Consider the following 20744-nt stretch of genomic DNA (forward strand, 5'->3'; position numbering starts at 1 on the left):
CTACTCATTGGATTGGTAATGTGTTCTAAATAATTATTTTAGATGATAGTACTTTGGTTATGTAAGGAAACGTGTTCTAAATTATTACAGGCCTCATTGCAAACATTCACCTTTGTTTGCCAGAGCTCTTTAAGTCCTCATTAAGTCCGTAGTGACTCAGCTATGGTAGCAGATTTCTTTCCTAGAAGTGTCCTTAGTAAATGCTTCGTTTTTCCTCTCCAAATGGTAATGTATGTTTCTCTGGGGCATTTTGATAACATAGAGCAGAGCTAAAATTTTATTCAGTTGCCTTTCCATGTTATATTCTTTGCCTTATTTTGCATCTTCCTTTTTTTCTAGTAGATGAATAAATACCTGTGTAACAATGAGAGAAAGATTTAAGTATTGTTGCATCGATGAAATTTTCTCTTTCTGGATAATATGCTAAACCTTTGATGCCTAACTCAGTGGCACTTCATGAGTATGCACACCATGTACTACCTTTTAAAAAATACAGGGACATATGGAAATAAAACTGTATTAATGGCCTTTGGGAGAGAAAATCAACGATTGTGGGTAGGTTTTATATCAGTATTCTTTTCATACTCGTTTTAGTTGGGTTCCTAGGGCCCTTTCTTGTCTCCAATTATCATGTTGTAGATTCACATTTCATAAGAAGTAGCAGCTCCATTAGTCTTGGTGAGATCCAGTCAAGACCTTTAGCACTTTACACGTGGAGGCCAGAGACATTTATGTTCAATGTCAGAATCTTTGGCCTTGGTTTCCTAGCTGGTGGGAAACAAAACAAAACAAAACACAGCACTGAGATTCACCCCCAAGACAGTGTACCAGTAGCAGCGTGGCTGCTTGTCACTATGCTTGTGAGTTCACACGTTATCCTTTAGCTTTGAGGTCATATTGTGCCACTGACATGATTGTAGCAAAAACATAGGCAGAGCAGACAGAGTGTAGAATCTTCCAATAGAGATTTGTTGAGTTCTGCAAAAATATTTGATAAGAGATCTACTTATTGCTGCTAATGGTTAAGTGTGCACATTGAAGTTTTTCTTAATAGCTGTTTTTAAAAAATGAATTGTGCCAAACTAATATGACTATATTTAGTCTTTCCCTGGACACACTTTTCTCTTCCTCTTTCAAAATATTGTTTGATTAATAACGGATGTCAAGATCTGCAGAGAAATTAGCTTCCCTAGATGTCAGTCCTGTCTTTACTCCTATCAGACATACTCCATTTGTATAGTCAATGAAAGATGGAGAAAGTGAGGCAGAAGTAAATAAGCAGGATCCCCTACTTTAAAATATCAAAACATTAAAGCAACAAACTTCTCAGCAAGCTTAAATTAAATAAATGCAATACAAGGGTTTATGTGATGAATCAAAAATTAGCACTGTGATTTTACTTTTTGGTATAAAAATAATGTCACTGAGTTCACCCCTTTGCCTCACACCTGGTCACAGCACTAATTTTTCATTATTCTTTTTTTCTTTTTCTTTTTTTAGCTTGCCACTTTATTGGCAATATCTCCTTCACTTGCTATTAAAAGAAAGTATGTAGCCTTCTTACATGTGCTTTCAGGCTTTAAAGAGCATGCCTTTTTATGAATTTTAGATTTAATTTTTAGTTTTGTGTGCTACCCACTACTATGATATGTGTAGCTCAGTATTATATCCATCTTATACAACATAGAAATCACCCATAACAGCATTTCAGTTAATAAATTCACAGTTTGCTCTAAGCTCTTATCTAATTGGCTGCCTGATCTTGCGTGTCATAATCACATCACACAACAGTAAGCAGTATGTAGAGTTAACAGTAGGGTATTTATTTTTCAATCTAAAGTTTTTCTCCTCTCTCTAATAAGACATCTGAAACTCCTAAGCCATATTTAAGAATTTCTTAGAAAAACATGCTGGAAGACAGTGGATCTTGTTTGGATCCTGAAGATTTTTTTCTCTTTGTTATTTTAAATTAATTGTCAACAGATGTCGAACTGTTGGTTGGGTTGGTTGTTAAGTCACTAGGAGAAGAGAGAGATGCATCTACTCAAGATTGGCACTTGGAGAAACAACACTGTGTCTTCCTGGCTTATAAAGTTCAGTGTTCTTTGGCTTGTTGGTCAGAACTGTTGCAGAGCAAGTGTTTGGACAGCTTACATGAACATATCATTTCATGTTGGGAATCATGTGTTGTCAAAGTTGGGAGAGACTGGAATCTTTGGAAGAAGCTCCACTTTGAAGAGAGTGGCAGGAATTATAGTACCACCAGAGGGAAATACCCAACATGCTTGTAATCCCAATACCATTTTCAGCCGATCAAAGTACTCAGAGACCTGGCTTGCCCTTATTGAACGTGGAGGTTGTACCTTCACACAGAAAATTAAAGTGGCAACTGAGAAGGGAGCCAGTGGAGTGATCATCTATAACTTTCCAGGAACTGGCAACCAGGTGTTCCCCATGTTTCATCAGGCATTTGAAGATGTTGTTGTGGTTATGATTGGTAACTTAAAAGGCACAGAGATTTTCCATTTGATTAAGAAGGGAGTTATCGTTACGGCCATGGTTGAGGTGGGAAGAAAGCACACCATCTGGGTGAATCACTATTTGGTCTCTTTTGTGATTGTTGCAACTGCTACCTTAGCATATTTCATCTTCTACCGCATTTATAGACTTTGGATAGCAAGGATTCAGAACCGAAGATGGCAGCGATTAGCAGCAGATCTTAAGAATGCATTTGGACAACTCAAACTTCGAGTGCTAAAAGAGGGGGATGAGGAAATAAATCCAAATGAGGATCGCTGCATCATTTGCTTTGAATTCTATAAGCCTAATGACATAGTTCGTATTCTGACTTGTAAACATTTTTTCCACAAGAATTGCATTGACCCCTGGATTTTACCCCATGGGACATGCCCTGTTTGCAAATGTGATATTCTTAAAGCTTTGGGGATTCAAGTGGATGCTGAAAATAGAACAGAACCTTTGCAATTTCTAATGTCAAATGAACTGCCTGAAACCTTATCACCTAGTGAAGAGGAGACAAATAATGAAGTTTCTCCTGCAGGAACCTCAGATAAAGTAATCCATGTGGAGGTAAATCCTGCTTCTCAGAATAATGACAGCCAGCCTCATTTAGTAGTGGAAGATGTTCATCCTTCACCTTGATGGCATGACTTTTGAGGAAGTGGATTAAACCTGTATGTCAAATCAGGTCCTAATACTGACAAGCAGTTTGTCTGTTTGAAATGTTTTTTGTCTCCTTTTTTTTTGTTACTTCAGTAATTTTCTGCATCCTTTGTCAAGCCTCAAAGACAGAAAAAAATTCCTAGCAGGATTTTTTTAGTTTAATTTTGGACCTTTGCTAAGTATATGTTATTCTTGTGAATGTACATATTTATATGTACACATCCATGTTAAAGCTGAGGACAAACTTATTTTCCTAATTATTTTCTGTATGTATATTGGGCTCTATTTTGGTAAGAAAATTATGGATATACTTGTATGTTTGTTCTAATACAGAAAAAATTAAGTTTGAAAACCATAAATTATCTTTTATGTGCTAGGAAGAGTAAAAATTATCTTTTGATAATATGTTTATAGTATGTCTTAGTTGTAAAGTCATTGTGCTATTTTTTTTTTAGTCCTGGCATGAACATTTTATAAAATTTTATTACTGTTGATAAACAGTTTTGTTCAAGCAATTAGTACATTTTTTTGTGATATGTATCTGTATAGCGAAATTTTAAAATACTGATGTTCTTTAAGTGAACAGCAGGTATTTCAGTGTTACATATAATAATTGTTAACATGTTCATAAAACATAGATACTCATTTGAATTCATTTGATACTTAGTCATGGCATATTTACTTCCCATGTGTTTCTCCCACTCCCCAATTTTTTTTTTTATTAAGTAAAATGTTTATGCCAGATAATTCTGGAGATAAGTAGTACAGTATAGAAATTATTGCTATAATGTCTTGTGATCATTTTTCTTTCGTTCACTGTATTCTCAGGGTCCAGCAGAATACCTGGTACTCAACTATTTTTGAATGAATGAGTTAATAGGGGAAGAAATAATGATAAATATTTGTTGTAATACAACTATTATGTGATAATCTGAAACACTTGGCGGTTTTTCCCAATTATGCAAAACAGAAAATTCTGAAAATTTTCACTCTAAATTACTTTGAAAAAATATTATAATTGTAGCCCAGAATTTATTATTATAGGTCAACATGCATAATTTTAATGAGCAGCTTTGAACTCTCTAAGACTAACAATGGGATTTGAGTTATTGGGCAAACTTGGAGGGAGACCTAGTGAAGAGGAATTTTGTGAGTTGCGTAGTATTAACAATAGTGGAATTCAGAGACACGGGTAGAAGGGCAGTAGTTGGCTATAACTGCCTCCCCGTGGAAGACTAAAGGAGGAGAGGCACTAATCTAAGGCCAGGAAGAATCAGGGCAAAAGCTGGACCAATGACCAGGTGTGAGGCATGCCTTGTTTGGTACATAAAGGCTTTTTTACATGCAACTTTAGAGATGTTTGACTGTGTTAATCACAAGAGCTGTTCTTTTTTTTTTTTTTTTTTTTTGAGACAGAGTTTCGCTCTTGTTACCCAGGCTTGAGTGCAATGGCGTGATCTCGGCTCACCGCAACCTCCGCCTCCTGGGTTCAGGCAATTCTCCTGCCTCAGCCTCCTGAGTAGCTGGGATTACAGGCACGTGCCACCATGCCCAGCTAATTTTTTGTATTTTTAGTAGAGACGGGGTTTCACCATGTTGACCAGGATGGTCTCGATCTCTTGACCTCGTGATCCACCCACCTTGGCCTCCCAAAGTGAAAAACTGTTCTTTAAAGGAACTGCATAGCACCAGGGCAACTGGAGGATTTAGCAGGAACACTATTTTAAGTGTTATTTTGAGCTTTCCCTGGGAGAATAATGTCATTTCCTGATGGATGAGGGACCACACTGAAGAGAGAGGGCACTGCTCCTAAAAGTATCAGTACCTAATCAGGATAAATTGTCATTCTTTGGTCACTGTTAATGTTTCTGCCACTAGAGGTTAGCAGCTGATGGGGGTGGGGTGGCTAAAGTGATTTCTGTCATTTGCCCAGGAAAATCACTGAAGCTATGACAATGAATCTGTAGTGTTGGCAGTCCCTGAACCTGGAGTTCCAGGGTCACTGCAGCTCTGTGTACTGTTATGTGGGATATTTGTATCATGACACCTGGCACTTCAGGAATGTGTTTGCTATTCACGCTGATAGTGCCATTGTGTTCTTCATTCTCCCTCCATATCCTCACTGGTTTTTCCTTTTCTTTTTTCTCCTCATTTTACTTTGTTCATCATTGTCAGTCTTAGATCTGAGTTACCCCCATGTGTAAGAACTTGGCATGTGCATACTTCTCTAATATAACCTTTGTTAATGTGAACATTTAACATTTAACACTGTGTGCTTTTTTGATCTGATAATTTTCTATGGTTGTTTTTTAAAGGGTGGTTAGAATCTGTATTTGGAGTGGGAGGGGAAGGGTCAAGTCAGTGAAAATGGGAACTGTCTGCTGAGTGGCTACCATGTGCCAGGTAGTGGACTAAGTGCTTTACATAGCTGTTTCTTTTATATTAGAACAAAACAGTTTTAATCTTAAGTGTTTAGAATGTTGTAAACAGATCAATAAACCTCTTTTACTCTGGGTTTACTAAATAGAACTTGGAAATAGCACTGCTACATCAAATGTTATTCCTTATAACAGATTTTCACCTATTCTGTGGGCTATACACCATTTTCTCTAGTACCTAGTGATGCAAACATATCTTGTCATAATGACATGGGACTAATAAGGTGAATTACAGTAGTGAGTTGATGTTCCTTATATGAATTAAGCTTGCTTTTTTCATCACTCCTCAGATAAATTAGGTTTAATATTTTACTACAGTGAAAAATATTCTAAAGCACTTCAACTCTTTTTGGGTGGTGCCATAGGTAAAATGACATACTCCATCTATGCAGTACCTCTTGTTATAGGACATACTACATTGATAATATCCGTATCTCTTGCTATAGAATTACTATAATGCAATTCTCCTGTAGAGAATGTTAGTCAGCTCTTTTTTTTTTGCACTAGTGTGAGCCCTTCAAAGATTTAGTAAGCCAGGGATTTGGCTTTTCTAATGAGATTTAAACTCCTTCAACACACTCATCGGGTTTTAAAGCAGCATGCTGGTATCAAGTGGGGGAAAGATCAGCATTTGGGAAGGCACTGAAACAAGCAGAGAAAGTCTTAACATGCTGGTACTGTGAAGGGGTCCTCACGCCAGTTCCATCCTCCCACACCATCATTTACTATGAGCACCTGTTTTTGTATTTTAAATATAAATTTTTTTTTGGCTTTGTACTTACTGTATTTTTTAATGTTTAGTTCTTAGAGATGAAAAATAAAGATTATAAATTAATACTTTTACCAGCACAGAAATATCTTTAAATACATACTTGGTTTTACAAGTTGGGGGAAGGGAGTGTACTTTAGAAAAAGGATGGTTTCTTTCCTACCAATGAATGTTATTCTACCACAATTTGTTACCTCCCCTTTTCATAGCCACACCACTGCTTCTAACCCCTCTCTTTGTAATTATGGTGGCATCTTTATCAGATCTCCAAGTTGCTGTGTCTGTGGATGATTTTTACATGCTGCCATGCATATTTTTCAACACCGTTGATGAGCAGGGTGACTCTGATTTCAAAACTCCTCTACAAATGTCCAGTTTAGCAACACACCATTGTTGCCATACATCTTGTTCTGTCATCTTTGAAAACTTCACAACTTACAGCATCTTTTTCAGAATTCTCTCTGCATTTGCTTGACTGTTGATCTCCACCACTTCTTCAGACTTTTTCTTGGTTCTCATTCCAAGCAGTTTCCCTTACTGTTCTCCCTTTCTTCCCAGTCTCTCTCTTCTTTTTCAACTTCAGGCTAGAACCAATTGTAAGTCATTTTAGTTTCACCAAGTGCCACGAAATTCTTTGCCTCCTACACTTTCCTACAATATCATTTGCCTACCCCGAATCACTCCTACATCTGCTTTTGATACTTCTAAACAGCCCACTATAACTCAAGTTGTAATATTTATTATTATCTGATGTCAACCAGATCTTTGTTTCTGTTTAAAAAATGCCTTTAGTAATTGCTGCTTTTTTTTTTTTTTTTTTTTTTTTTTGGTGAAGACAGAGCCCTTGCTCTGTCACCCAGTTAGGGAGAGCAGTGGTGTGATCTTGGCTCACTGTAAATTCCACCTCTTGGGTTCAAGTGATTTTCCTGCCTCAGCCTCCCAAGTAGCTGATTACAGGCACACACCAACACGCCTACATTCTTTTTGTATTTTTAGTAGCGATTGAGTTTGGCCATGTTGCCCAGGCTGGTCTTGAACACCTGAGCTCAGGCAATCTGCCCGCCTCAGCCTCCCAAAGTGCTAGTATTACAGGCGTGAGCCACTGTGTCTGGCCTCTTACTCCCTTTTATTATATTCCCCATAGAGCAGTACTTCAAAGCCTTGACTGCACATCAGAATCACTTAAGCTTTTCCAAGTTTCAATATTCAGGTTGCATTCATGACCTCTGGGCTGAGACTCAGGCATTGATAGTTTTTGAAGTTGCCCAGGGGATTTCAGTATGCACACAAGACTGAGAACCATTGCCAGGGGACTGTTCCAAAGAGCCTTTAATCAGGTCCCAAATTTCACCCTCTGTTTCCTTAAGTTTGACTTATTTTCACTTTACTGAAAAGTATCTTGATAGAACTCAAAATATCAAGGTAGAAACTGTTACATTTCATGGAGGAGGAATTGATAAAAGCCTGTGGCAATATGAAGGGAAGGATTTCAACTAGAGAATTAGGAAACATTTAAAGAAGGAAATCATACTTTAAATGAAACTGTACTTTCATTTAAAAGAAGATATTCTAGTGGAGAGGACAGTGTTAACATTAGTTTATAAAGGAGCTTTGAGTGTCGCATGCAATTTTGGTTAAGAAACTTGAAGACACAGCGTAAGGAACCACAGCTGTGCTTTGGTCAAGGATAGGCTGAGGAAAACATCCAGAATGACTCAGCGAGTTTAGAGTGCAGGCATATGATGCCTCCTGTTATCTATCATAGCCATATGGCCATAACATGGGAATGCTTATCATTTGGCTCTAAGCCACTATTGTCTGTAAAAGGTATAATTGCTCTGCTGACACTGTACAGGCAGGCTTGTGTCCAGAGAGAGAGCTGAGCTGCTGACCCTGAAGACAAAGGAGAGCAGGCAGTGCAGCTATGCATGGGAGCAGCCAGCTCAAGCAGCCGAGACAGAACGATGTGTGCGAGCTGTTGATGGGAGAGCTGCTGAATAAAACTACATGTCACCTGCTTATGCCCCCCCCCCCCCGAATGTTCTTTCAGTGATCTGCCTACCTATTTACTCCCCTTGGACCTCAGCAGGGGCTGGACCCTGGGCATGACATTTGGTGTAGTTGTGAACCTGACAATTGGCATAGTCAGCAGGATGAAGTCCTGGGTCGGCTATGTGGCCACAGCATGGGCTGTGGTACCCAGTGACAGTGGTGCTGCTGCTTGGATGGGCCCCAGTGGAAACACAGGAGGCAGTGGAAGGGTCTCCCACAAGTATGGAGAAGGTACTGAAGCACCTGTAAGTGCACAGCACTGAGGAAAAGCATGCCTTTCCTGGCAGAGTGAGACAGGTGTTTGTAACTGTGCTGCAAAAAGTGCATACCCAGTCCCTGTGGGACGCAGCGCAGAGAGGAGGAAGAACCTCCGTTGCAGGCTTGCCTGGTGATCCACCAGAAAATAGAGCATGAACAGCTGTTAGGTGAGCCTAGGAACCCTTCCCCCCACCACCGTGGTGGAACACATTTCATATGGAGCCTGCACCCCCACTATGTTGCAGGAGCCAAGCAAGTAATGTCTGCAGTCATGTATAGACTTAGTGCAAGTCATTTGGGAGAAGGACGTTGCTGTGCAACCTGGTCCTGCCCGAGCATTCCAGTTCACAGATTGCCTACTGCAGTCAGGCAGAAGTGTAAAGCCTTTTCTGTTTGATAAGAAACTGGCCAAGTTTCCTGGCTTGGGGGGCATCAGAGAACTAAAGGCTGTATGTGGACTTGGCAATCCACTGGTCCCTAAACCCAGATAAGTTTCCAGGCAGACTTGTATTTATTAAAGGTTATGAAGACCAGTCAGAGACCTTTGTCTTTGCACCTTGGCATCAGCCACTTAGCTCTCCACTTGTGCACTGTGTATATCTCTCCCATGCTTGGAGACATTCTGAGGATGGATGTTTTGCATGGCTTTAACAGCTGTTCCATCTGTCATGGACTTGCCAGACCGATTGACAATGGAACTGGGATGGTGCCACTGTGTGGTGGACTTGACCAATACATTCCTCTCAATCAACATTGTTCCAGAGAGGCAGGAAGAATTTGCCTTCATGGGAGGGCAACAATGAACTTTCACAGTGTTGCTGCAGGACGGAATGCATTGCCCCATCATATGTCATGATCTTGTTGATGTTACATGAACCTCTGATTCTCTTGCAGATTTAGAAGTGGCAACATCCCCTTTGCCTGGGATTGGATGGTGACGCGGAGATAACCAAGCAGGCTATTCAGTAGGCACAAGCCCTATGGGTAGTCAGGGGTGCCCATTTAAACTGAATGTATATGTGACCACAAATAATGTTGGCTAGGGCCTATAGCAGTGCATAGAGACCTTGGAAGTGCCAACAGGCTTTTGGTCTTATCTGTGGAAGAGAGCTAAGCTCCAGTGTTCACTAACAGAGAAACAGTAACAGCGGATGGGTGCATTCATGAGTAACAACACCCGTGACTGGCAAGGCTGTCAGTAAGTGCATATGCTTCCCCTCAGGCTCGTAAGAGCATGGCACAATGGGTTAGAGTCATCTTACGGACAACTTACCTGAAAGTGGGATGAGTGTGTTCATGGGTAATGACTCTCCAGATAGGGACAGTGCAGACATCCATTTTAGCGAAGTGAAGTGCCTGCTTAGAGCAGTGGAGTACACTGAGTACAAGTCCCTTAGCAGCAGAGCTATAAGAAGTCTTGGGACCTGTATTCCTAATGCAAGATAAGTCCATGGGCCGGAGCACCCCAGACTCTGAAGCTTCACCATAAGGAAGGGCGTACCCCTATTCCTAATGGGGCATGGTAAACAGATGGATCTAGTCAAAGTGCTACTGCTTCCTGGACTGCTGTCTCAGTCCAGCCTAGTAGTGACACTATATGGTTTAATACCAAGTGTGAGCAAAGTAGCTAATAAGCTAAACTCAGAGCAGTATGGAGGGTGATCACCAAGGAGGTGACACCTATGGTAATCTGCAGCTATAGCTGGACAGTTTATTGAGGCCTAACTTTGTGGTTAATTACCTGAAAGTTACAGAATTAGCTAGTCACCAACACATGTGGAGCCAGGCCATGTGGCTGGATCTATGAGAGAAAGGATGACCTTCTCCAACCAGTTACGGGGATGAAAGGTAATCTGTTATTACCTGCCCCAATGCCCCTACAGGTAGGGAGACAAAAAAAACCCTGGTGTTAGCCATAAATTCTCCAAGCCCCCCATTGCAGCTGGTTGGTGATTGTAGCCCCCCGTGGGGAAGGGTCTGCAGTATAACTTACATGTTACTCCTTGGGTATTTAACGTGTGATCTTCACAGCCAGTCATAGGGGAACAGCCAGGGAAGGAAACCTCTTCCAGGGAACATGTGTACTGTCCTTGTGACCTATCATAAACTTGACTTTGGCATGGGTGCAAGACCCATGGGAACCATAGAAAGCTGATAAGGTGTAGTATCATTGCCCAGGGCAGAAGCTCTTGGTGGCTGCATTGTTACCCAGAAATGAAAAGCTGATTTGTATTTTTGCTGAGGGACGTGATTTACCTGTTAGTACTCGTGCTTTCTTTGTCGTTTCGGCTGTAAGTTGGCATACTCCAATAGCATTGTGGACTGGGCCCATACCTACACCCACATGACCCGTGTCTTCACCTGTTGGATCTGTACTGCCCTTTCAGCAACAGCTGTGGATGGCTTGCCCTGGCACATGCATCAGCTTCTGTGCAGAACTGGACCTGGCTAGAAACTTGGGGCCCCATAGACAAAGGATTGGATGCAACACAGCAAGCTTTGAATAGAGGGTATTGTAAAATCCATGGCAGACCTGCCCCTTGGCTGACTCTAGTGTCCATGATGGGTGGAGCTGGCTAATAGTAGAACACATGGTGCCCCCATTGTGGGTACCACGATGGATAGAGCAGTCCCTGTGGGATGGTTGCCTGCTGAGGTTTGTGCAAACATAACACGTGTCACTACACCAAGGGTGTGGTGGAGTAAGTGACCTTACCAAGGCTGGTCCCCAGTGGACTTTGTACCCCCCTTGGAGTTGATGGGTCTGTGGGGGCACAGGATGGCCATATCTGCCAGCCAACTGGCGTGTACCTGGGGGTGGCCCTATGTGTGTGCCACTGTGCTTCCTGCATTGCCTAGTCACCTGCATGACTACAGCGTGCTCAATTCCCGGTTTTTGAGAGTGTGGTGGGCCTCTTGGTGGTTCTATCCCTTAGCAATAACTATCCCTAGAGTACATGTCATTACTGTGGAAATGCAAGTTACAGCCCTTGCAGAGCACACAGCTCGGGCCCTGAGTTATACCTGAGTTGCCCTCCTTTTGTCAACTGATAAGGTTAATCAGATTAGGAAGGTGGTGCTGCAAAACTGGATGGCCTTAGACAGAGTCACAGCTGCCCAAGGTGGCACCTGTGCCCTTGTAGAGACACAATGATGTACATTCGTCCCTGACAACCACCACAACATAATGGCAGCTTTACAGGGGGTGTCACAGGAGGTTAAAGTGATTGAGCACCTTACTGATGACTTCCTGCAGAGATGGTGTATCTCTGGGCTCTGGCCTACATTGAGCTCTAATAATCATGGGTAGCGTAGCAGGAATGTTAGTAGTAGGTTATTGCTTCCAGTATTGTTGCTATGGCATATGGGTCCAAGGTGCTGCCCTATGTGCACAGGTCCTCACTAAAAGGACTCTCTCAGTCTAGCGAGTAAGGCCTGATTGCCAATGCTGTATATCAAATCTCTCAAACCTATGTACCCAAAACTTGATTGCCAATGCTATATATCAAATCTCTCAAACCTATGTACCTAAAACTTATGTATAAAGCCTGTGTGTGTGTATATCGAGACTGTGTACCAAAGCTTATGTGTATAACCTGTGTATCCAAAGCCTTTGTCTCCCTCGGCCTAGCGGGTGCAGTGTAAGGAACATGGCTGTGCCTTGGTCAAGGATAGGCCGAGGTAAACATCCAGAGTGACTCATTGAGTTTAAAGCACAGTTGTATAATTCCACTTGTTACCACAACCATGTAACCATAAAATGGGAAGGCTCATCATTTGGCTCTAAGCCACTGTTGTCTATAAAAAGGTTATCTTTGCCCTGCTGACACTATATAGGCGATCTTGTGCCCAGAGAGACAAAGAGTTAAGCTGCTGACCCAGAAGGCAAGGGAGAGCCGGCCTGGCAGCTGTGCCTGGGAGTGGCCAGCTCAAACAGCTGAGAGAGCAGACACTGTAATAGAGCTGCTGATGAGAGAGCTGCTGAATAAAGCCGTATTTTACCTAGCTACAGCTCCTCCAGTTTTCTTTCAGCTATTTGCCACTCATTCACCCACTTTCTCCAGACCTCAGCATGGGCTGGAACTTGACCCTGAACCTAAGACATGGAACTTAGAAGGCTGTTGCAATGCTCCAGGAGTGATAAAATGAAAATGTGAATGAGGGCAGTGGCAAGTGAATTGGGTGGGTCGCCTACAAGATAATATGTTCTTTGATTTTACTTGCTAGTGTGAATTTTCTGCTTCGTTTTTACATGACCAGGATAACACTGATTTTAAAGCCTCTCTATATCCATAACCTTTATCTTCAGTTCATCTCCAGTTTAGCAACACACCATGGATACAGAAGAGGTGGGTATGGATCAGGGGGAGTAGAGGAAGAGTGAAGAGTTAAGGATGACTCCCTGCTTTCTGTCTTGGGCCACTACATTATCATAATGCCATACAGTGAGATGGAAAATGACACTTAAGTGAAGCAAGTTTGGAGTAGAAGAGTACAGATTTTGAATATGTCATAGAACTTCTGGGTGATGTTCATGGCACAGCTGGAAATGTAGCTCTATAGTTAGACTGATAAACTGAGAAAAAGGTTAGCAAAAGGCTTGATATATGTAAGTACTAAATTGTAATTTATTAACAAAATTTAACCACCCATGACACATTAGTGGTGGTTTTACTATTATATAAATTTCAGTATTACTATTTTGGGCTGCCTGAATTTGTAGTATCCCTGTGTACTATGTTATAAGACTTTTTTGTCTCCCAAGAATGGTTAGCTGGCTGAGTAAAGCTGACAGGTGTGATAGGAATAGAGGGAGGGGTGGTAATAATAATAGCTATAACATACATAGTGTTACTACATGCCCTTAACCAGTAGAATCTTTTAATCGTAACAGTCATGCTATGAGATGGGCATTATTGGTATCCTCATTGTTGAAATGAAGCAAAGAGGCTGAGTAACTTGCCCAAAGTTAAATATCTGGCATGTGACAACCTATATTTGAACTTGTTCTGGTTCTACAGCTCATGGTCTTGACCACTACCCTGCAGTTAACTTGAAACACTAGTTTTTATGTAAAGGACAAAACATTAGGATGAGTCCAGCTTTAAGAACTTAAATAAATGCACAGTGGAAGAAAAATCCCAGCTAAAGGCATTGGGAGTGCTAGCTGGAGGGTAATTGAATGATACGCGATTTCAACATAGATAGGAAAGAAAAAAGAGTTATGTAAGAGTGAAGCTGTGATCAGGCTATGTCTGATTTGAGTGAAAAGAAATATTAAACCATGGGAATGAATGGATGCTTCCACTTAGGAAGTACTGATTCTGGAGTTGGTAGCTCTCTTGTGTAAAAAGTATTTAGTGTGAAGTGTTTTGATGTAGGCTGCCTTTCTGCTGAAGTTCAAAGGGGCAAAAAAAAGTGTAATTATCCTAATAATTGATAGCAGTCTTTTTTTTTTTTTTTAAAGTTTAGGCTTAAGAAACATAGGTAGGCTGGGTCTGGTGGCTCATACCTGTAATCCCAGAACCTTGGAATGCTGAGGTAGAAGATCACAGGAGACCAGGAGTTCAAGACCATCCTGGCCAACACGGTGAAATCCCATCTCTACTAAAACTATAAAAATTAGCTGAGTGTGGTGGCACATTCCTATAATCTTAGCTACTGGGGACACAGAGGCATGATAATTGCTTGAAACTAGTAGGTGGAGGTTATATGAGCCAAGATTGTACCACTGCACTCCACACTGGCCGAAAGAGACTGTGAGAGGGAACAAAAGGCAGCACAAAGCACAGTTGTATTTTAAAAAGAGCATGTGCCTTTTACATCAGACTACCGACATTCATTTTCTGTCCCCAGGGAAAAGCATTTTAGAGTAGCATCCACATCCTCAGATCAGCAGCATCGGCATCACCTGAGAACTTGTTAGAAATTCAAAATCTTAGGCTCACTGCAGAGTTTACAGAGTCAGAAACTTGAGGGGGCAGCAATCTGGTTCACCAAATCCTCCAGCTGATTCTAATGCATACTCAAGTGTAAGCAAGTGTAAGAACCTCATTTAGATCAGATAGTTTATTTTCAGCAATAATGCATCACAATTGTAATAAAAAATAGTGTAATAGTGTAATTGAAAGTCTCAGTAGTTGCTATTATACATTAGGGTGTTACAAGATACATTTAGGCATATTTCACATGTACAATTGGTTTCTGATTTCTATGACTATGCATAGAAATCCTTCTTTCCTCTCCCAGTACTGGTTTCTCTACCCACTACCACTATCACAGATGTCAAGGAAGTTGTGAGAAAACTAAAAGATTTTAGATAATTTGCGATTTATAAATAGGACAGAAAACTGAAAAGTATGAATCGTTTGGGACAGTACACACCCTTTCCATTGTGAGGCAGTCCACAATGGACGAGAATAGTTTTTAATTCCATTATGTTCACTAAAGGTCTGATAACAATATTCTAATAACGTGGACCACAGGTAAAATTCAGAAGGAATCGTGTAAATTTCTAGGTTTGGGTTCATAAAACCAGCTTCACAGATACTGTTGTGATACTCAGTTTAGCTACCATAATAATATAGCGGAAAAAGGTTCAAGGTAAGGCCTTGGGAATGTAGGTAGGCCCTCCAGAGGTGTGTGAGATCTTATTCTGCTTTAATAGAAGGATTGCTTCTCTAACTAGAACTAATTACTTTCTTCCTCCTTGATTGTAAGATCTTACACATATGGCAGGTTCATTGATTCATTCTACAAATACTGATTGCCCAGGAAATACAGTAGTGAACAATATAAAAATGCCTGCCCCCGTGAAACTTAGGTGCTAGTGGGAAGAAAATACAATAAATGTCATGTGTTCCATAGTTATAAGTGCTGTGGAGAAAAATAGAAAACAGAATAGGGAGCTACAGAAGACAGAGATGCAGCTTTAAATAGAAGAGACATCACCAAGAAGATAAAGAGCTGAACAAAGACTGGAAAAGAATCAATGAAGGCTTTCATCTAGAACCTGTGCAGAAAAAGTGAAACACGTATTGAGGAGAGCTAGTAGGATAATAAGTGGGTCTTGTCATCTGAGAAATGTCAGGAATGTTTAACCTGCAAGACAGAAGATAGTGTTAGCTGCCATCAAACACTTGAAGAATGGACTTGGAAAGAATTTAGATTTTCTTTGTTTTTGCAGGGGTGAGTATGCAGTAAGAGAATCACAGCTACAGGGGGAGCACTGCCTCTTGGAAACAATTTTCATGATGTTGGTCCTGCCTGTAGACAGGATATTGCCTTCAGAGAGCCTAGTTTATCCTCCTTAAAGGAGTTTGATATTGTTTGGATGTCACTTTAGTGGTGGTAATGGTGAGGGAATTTGAGCTTTAGAAGGGTGATTGCATTTATGCCTTTGAGGTCTCTCACTATTCTGAGAATCAGATTCTGGGATTAAAAAGCAATAACATTGTTATTCCACACATAGTTGCCGTCTGTTAAAAAAATAAATAACTATACTGTATAAACTATAAAATCCATTCAACAAATATTTATTGAGAGCCACTGTATGCCAGGGAAATTTAGTCAACAAGTTTGGGGTTCATCTTGCTTGAACTTAACAGAATGTTTGCTTTTAAAATTGATTTACTTTCCAGACATTTTCTTTTTTCATTTTTATTTTGGAACTTCATTTCTCTGCAGCAGTCCCTTGGATTATCGAGAGTAAATAACTTGTTATCCTTAAGATTTATATTTTATAAACCTAGGATTTGAGAGGGTAGCAACTCATTCTCTGGTGCCTTGGTAGTATTGTGGAACATGAAATGGTTCAGCTTTTAGAAATATCTTTTCTCCCAACTTCCTTGTTAACATTGGCATATCACCAGTTTTCTCAAAGAAAAGGTTTTTTTTATCTGCAGCAAAGGACTGGAACTTATTGATTTCTCATCCACTGTGGAATATTTTATAAAATTAAAATGTGTTTGACTTACTCTAAAATGCATAACAAAAATAATTTGAATTGATGAAGGATTGGGTCAATATGTGAAAGAGCTAATAGAATAAAATGTTAATTGTAGAATTTAGGTGGTGGGTGTGGATGTGGGTGTGTGTGTGTGTGTGTGTGTGTGTGTGCATTTCAAACTTTTTCAACTTTTCTACATGTTTAAACCTTTTTATAATAAAATAATGGGGAGAATTATGCTTTTGGATGCTATGGCAATGTCAAATCAATTCAGATTTTCTATAAAACTATGCTTCCTATACAGTAACTACTCACAGTCCTCACTTAACATAGTTGATAAATTTCCAGAAACTGTGGTTTTTAAGGGAAATGACATGTAATGAAACTGATTTAACCATAGGCTGATTGATATAAATAAGAGACAAGTTCCTACAACCTATTTCTGGTCACAAAAATATCATCAAACTTCTCAGTAAAAACCAAAACACTTCTAATATTTAGCATGGAAAGAAATGTGAGCTCTACATACACTTAATAAAGATAAATAAAAACAAGTAAGACAATTATTTATCCACATATTTCAGTTCAGGGTCACAGGTGGTCAGAATCCAGCAGCTCAGGGTACAAGGCAAGACCCAACCTGGACAGGACAGACACCATCCCATCACAAGGCACACTCACACACACTCCCTCACCAACTCACACCAGAACAATGCAGACACAGTGAACCTCACATACACATCTTTGGGATGTGGGAGGAAACTGGAGTACCTGGAGGAAACCTATGCAGACTTGGAGAGAATATGCAAACTCCACACAGATAGTAAGTAGCCCCAACTGGGAATCTGTTTTTTTTTTTTTTTCCTCTTCATTAACACTACATCAAAGCATCCTTATTAGAGGACCACCTTCTGTACTTGCTGAGGAACAGGTAACAGTCTGGGTACTGGCACTGTTCCACAGAAAACATTTTAAGTAGCAGTGATTTAAAAATTTATTTTACTGTATTATCTCATATAATAGTAAAAAAGTGTTGAGAAAAGTATCGTTCCACATTTTAAGCATATTTCAAAACATCACGATGTACCCAATAGCATATTAAATAAGTTTTTTTAAAGTTATATTGGTACAGAATGGCTGGGCTCCCAGCCAAAGCCCCACCCTTAATCCTGGAATGGTGGCTGTTAGTGAAAACAGCTGACCCCATTTTTCCACCCAAATGTTGCCTTTTTGCCCTGCCACACCTCTGTCCTCTGCCCTTAAAAAGCAACTGACAGAGCAGCACGAGCTGCTGAGCGTCAGGGATACAAGTGGCTGCACAGTGAACTGAGAAGCAGCAACTGAGCACCAGAGACTACAGATGGATGTGGCTAACTTCAGATGGTGTGGCTTCAGGGAAAGACCACTTTCTTCTTCCCTCACCATTACCTTTCCAACTCCCATCCCGCCAAGAGCCACTTCCATCACCAAATAAAATCATCCACATACACTACCCTTCATTTATATGACTGTCTCTTCCTGGACGCCAGACAAGAACCAAGAGTGCAGGGGCTTGGAGCTGCTCCAGAGCCTGCACAGCCTTTTCCCACAAGAGAGGAGCGATTGGCCAGTTCCAGTGTTCATTTGTTCCAGTCCCTACACGCGCTTGCTCACACATTCTCTCTTGTGAGGAGTGGCCAATGGCAGTCTGAGTGAAACAGGTCAATCAGTTCCTGCCCAAAAATGGGCTCAACGTCAAGGGAATTATCCCATCTCAAGATTATCTGTATTCCATTGATGAGGAAACTGACCCAGAATGGTTCAGAGTCTCTTAGCTTGAACTCTCAGATCTCCTGATGCCTGAGATACTCTCAATTTTGTCACATTATTTCCCAGCTGATGAGAGGAAAGTAGCACAGAAGTAAGGATGAGGTAAATAGAATTCCATAATTGAAGTTGGAATGCTATAAAGCTGTAAGACAACGGGGGAATACTTTTTTTTTCCAAATATTAAACAATCATTTTAGGAATTTATTCAACATTAGATATATTATGAGACTTCAAAAGTAATACACTAGGCTGGGTGCAGTGGGTCATGCCTGTTATCCTAGCACTTTGAGAGGCTGAGGGTGGTGAATTGCCTGAGCTCAGGAGGTCGAGACCAGCCTGGGCAATATAGTGAAACCCCACCTCTACTAAAATACAAATAAATTAGCCAGGTGTGGCAGCATGCACCTGTAGTCCCAGCCACACAGGTGGCTGAGGCAGGAGAATTGCTAGAACCCAGGAGGCGGAGGTTGCAGTGAGCCGAGTGGCAGAGTGAAATTCCAACTGAAAAACATAACCAAAAAAGTAAAAGCAATACACTAAAGTTTTAAGATTTATTTTCTGTATTATTACAGTGAGGGCAAAATAAGGAAAGCATTTTCTTTATAGAATAGGTGGAACAAGGTAGCCCAACCAAGAAACATTCAGACTTTTCCATCACACTGAAACACATTGAATGAAGGTGGAAGAGATGGCTTAGGCTGAAGATACGGGCTTTGGAAAGCTGGTATCTTCTTTGACCTTGGGTCTATAAACATAGAATCTTTTCTCTAGAAATGCATATTTGCCATATCATTGCTCCATTTCCCACTATGAACAGCATGGTTTTTCTTCCCCTTCAGGGTCTCAGTCTTTGCTGCAGTGTCATATAGATTGGAAGCCCGAGTAGAGTGCAGTGATCTTTGCATTTATGCAAGTGGCTTGGTAAATCTTCACCTTCAGTCTCATAATTACAAGGCTAAGGAGAACTTGCTATTGGCTTAGAGAAATTTAAGCTAAGCATTTGCTTGGCAAATACCTAGGAGGAAAGACTCAAAGATCTGCTATTAGCTGATATTAGAAGAAAAACACTTTAGAGAAACTTCTTAATATTGATAAGATGATGGTAATATGATGTGTATAAATTTTTTTTCTTTATACTTTTCAAAGCCCATTTGTGTATTTGTGTTTATTAGGGTATTTCATTTCAGTTGAGCTAAAATGTTGGCTTAGTTTCTATAATCCCTAACTGTTCTGTAATCCTATGGCCAGAGGTCACAAGATTTGTGACTTCCCCCGATTGCTTCTATAGATAACATCACTTTGCAGAACCTAAGATTGGCATTTTGAGGTATGTTTCACATTTTGCATTTGTGACCACCAACTAAATCCAGCCAGACCCACAGTAGTGGTGCATCCCGTCCTGTGGCCCCTACCCAGAGGCTAAGTGCAGGAGGACTGTTTTCCATGTCCCTGTGATTTCATCAGGCCCCTCCCACAACATTCCCCATTCCCCAAACCTTTGACCACCAAATTATCCTGAAAAAAAAAAAAAAAAAAAAAAAAAAAAAAAAAAAAACCCTAAACTCCAAGCCTTTGAGAAATTAATTCAAGTAATAACTCTATCTTCTGTGTGGCCAGCCTTACATTAATAAAACTCCTTCTCTGTTGCACAGTCTTAGTGAATTGGTTTTGTCTGTGCAGCCATGTGGGAAGAATCCATTGGATGAATATAACAACAAAACCACATACTTACTGTTAATAACATTGTATTATAAAAAGTGACTTCTTGTACCTATAGTTTCAACTTTTAGAATATTTAATAAAGTTAGCTTTATTAAAATGTACTTTGAAATCCTTGTATTTGTTTTTTTCCACTTTGAATTCATGAAAACTTCATCCCACACTGGTCAACACACCAGCTTTTGGATTCAATAACTTTCCAAAGTTCTTTACTATAAGGACATGATGATTTCTTTTAAAATTTGAGTATCTAGCCCGGTGTCGTGGCTTATGCCCGTAATCCCAGCATTTTGGGGTAAGATGATGCTAATATCATGTGTATGTATTTTTTTCCAGAAAAAAAATTCCTTTATACTATTTTTTTAGTATATAGTATAGTAAAATATATATATGTGTGTATGTATATATATAAAGCTATTACACTAAAATAGTATAAAGCTATGGGAGGCCGAGGAGGGTGGATCACCTGAGTTTGGGAGGTTCAGACCAGCCTGACCAACATGGAGATATCCCATCTCTACTAAATAAAATATACAAAACTAGCTGGGCATGGTGGCATATGCCTGTA

At 40.3% G+C, this 20744-nt stretch overlaps 2 protein-coding genes across 10 annotated transcripts in view; both read left to right on the forward strand.

Moving 5' to 3' along the window:
- Positions 1-20744, forward strand: part of CADPS2 (calcium dependent secretion activator 2) — a 577926-nt gene that overhangs the window by 170062 nt on the left and 387120 nt on the right. The window lies entirely within an intron of this gene.
- Positions 2032-20031, forward strand: RNF133 (ring finger protein 133). Its single transcript, XM_074379144.1, has one exon. It carries the CDS (start codon positions 2035-2037, stop codon positions 3160-3162), a length of 1128 nt encoding a protein of 375 aa, XP_074235245.1. The 5' UTR covers positions 2032-2034; the 3' UTR covers positions 3163-20031.

Source organism: Saimiri boliviensis, chromosome 10, assembly GCF_048565385.1.
Source record: "Saimiri boliviensis isolate mSaiBol1 chromosome 10, mSaiBol1.pri, whole genome shotgun sequence".
In the NCBI taxonomy this organism is placed as follows: domain Eukaryota; kingdom Metazoa; phylum Chordata; class Mammalia; order Primates; family Cebidae; genus Saimiri; species Saimiri boliviensis.

What these genes read in the sequence shown, in the direction of transcription:
- RNF133 (XM_074379144.1), top strand. Translation starts at nt 2,035, where the DNA reads ATGCATCTACTCAAGATTGGCACTTGGAGAAACAACACTGTGTCTTCC.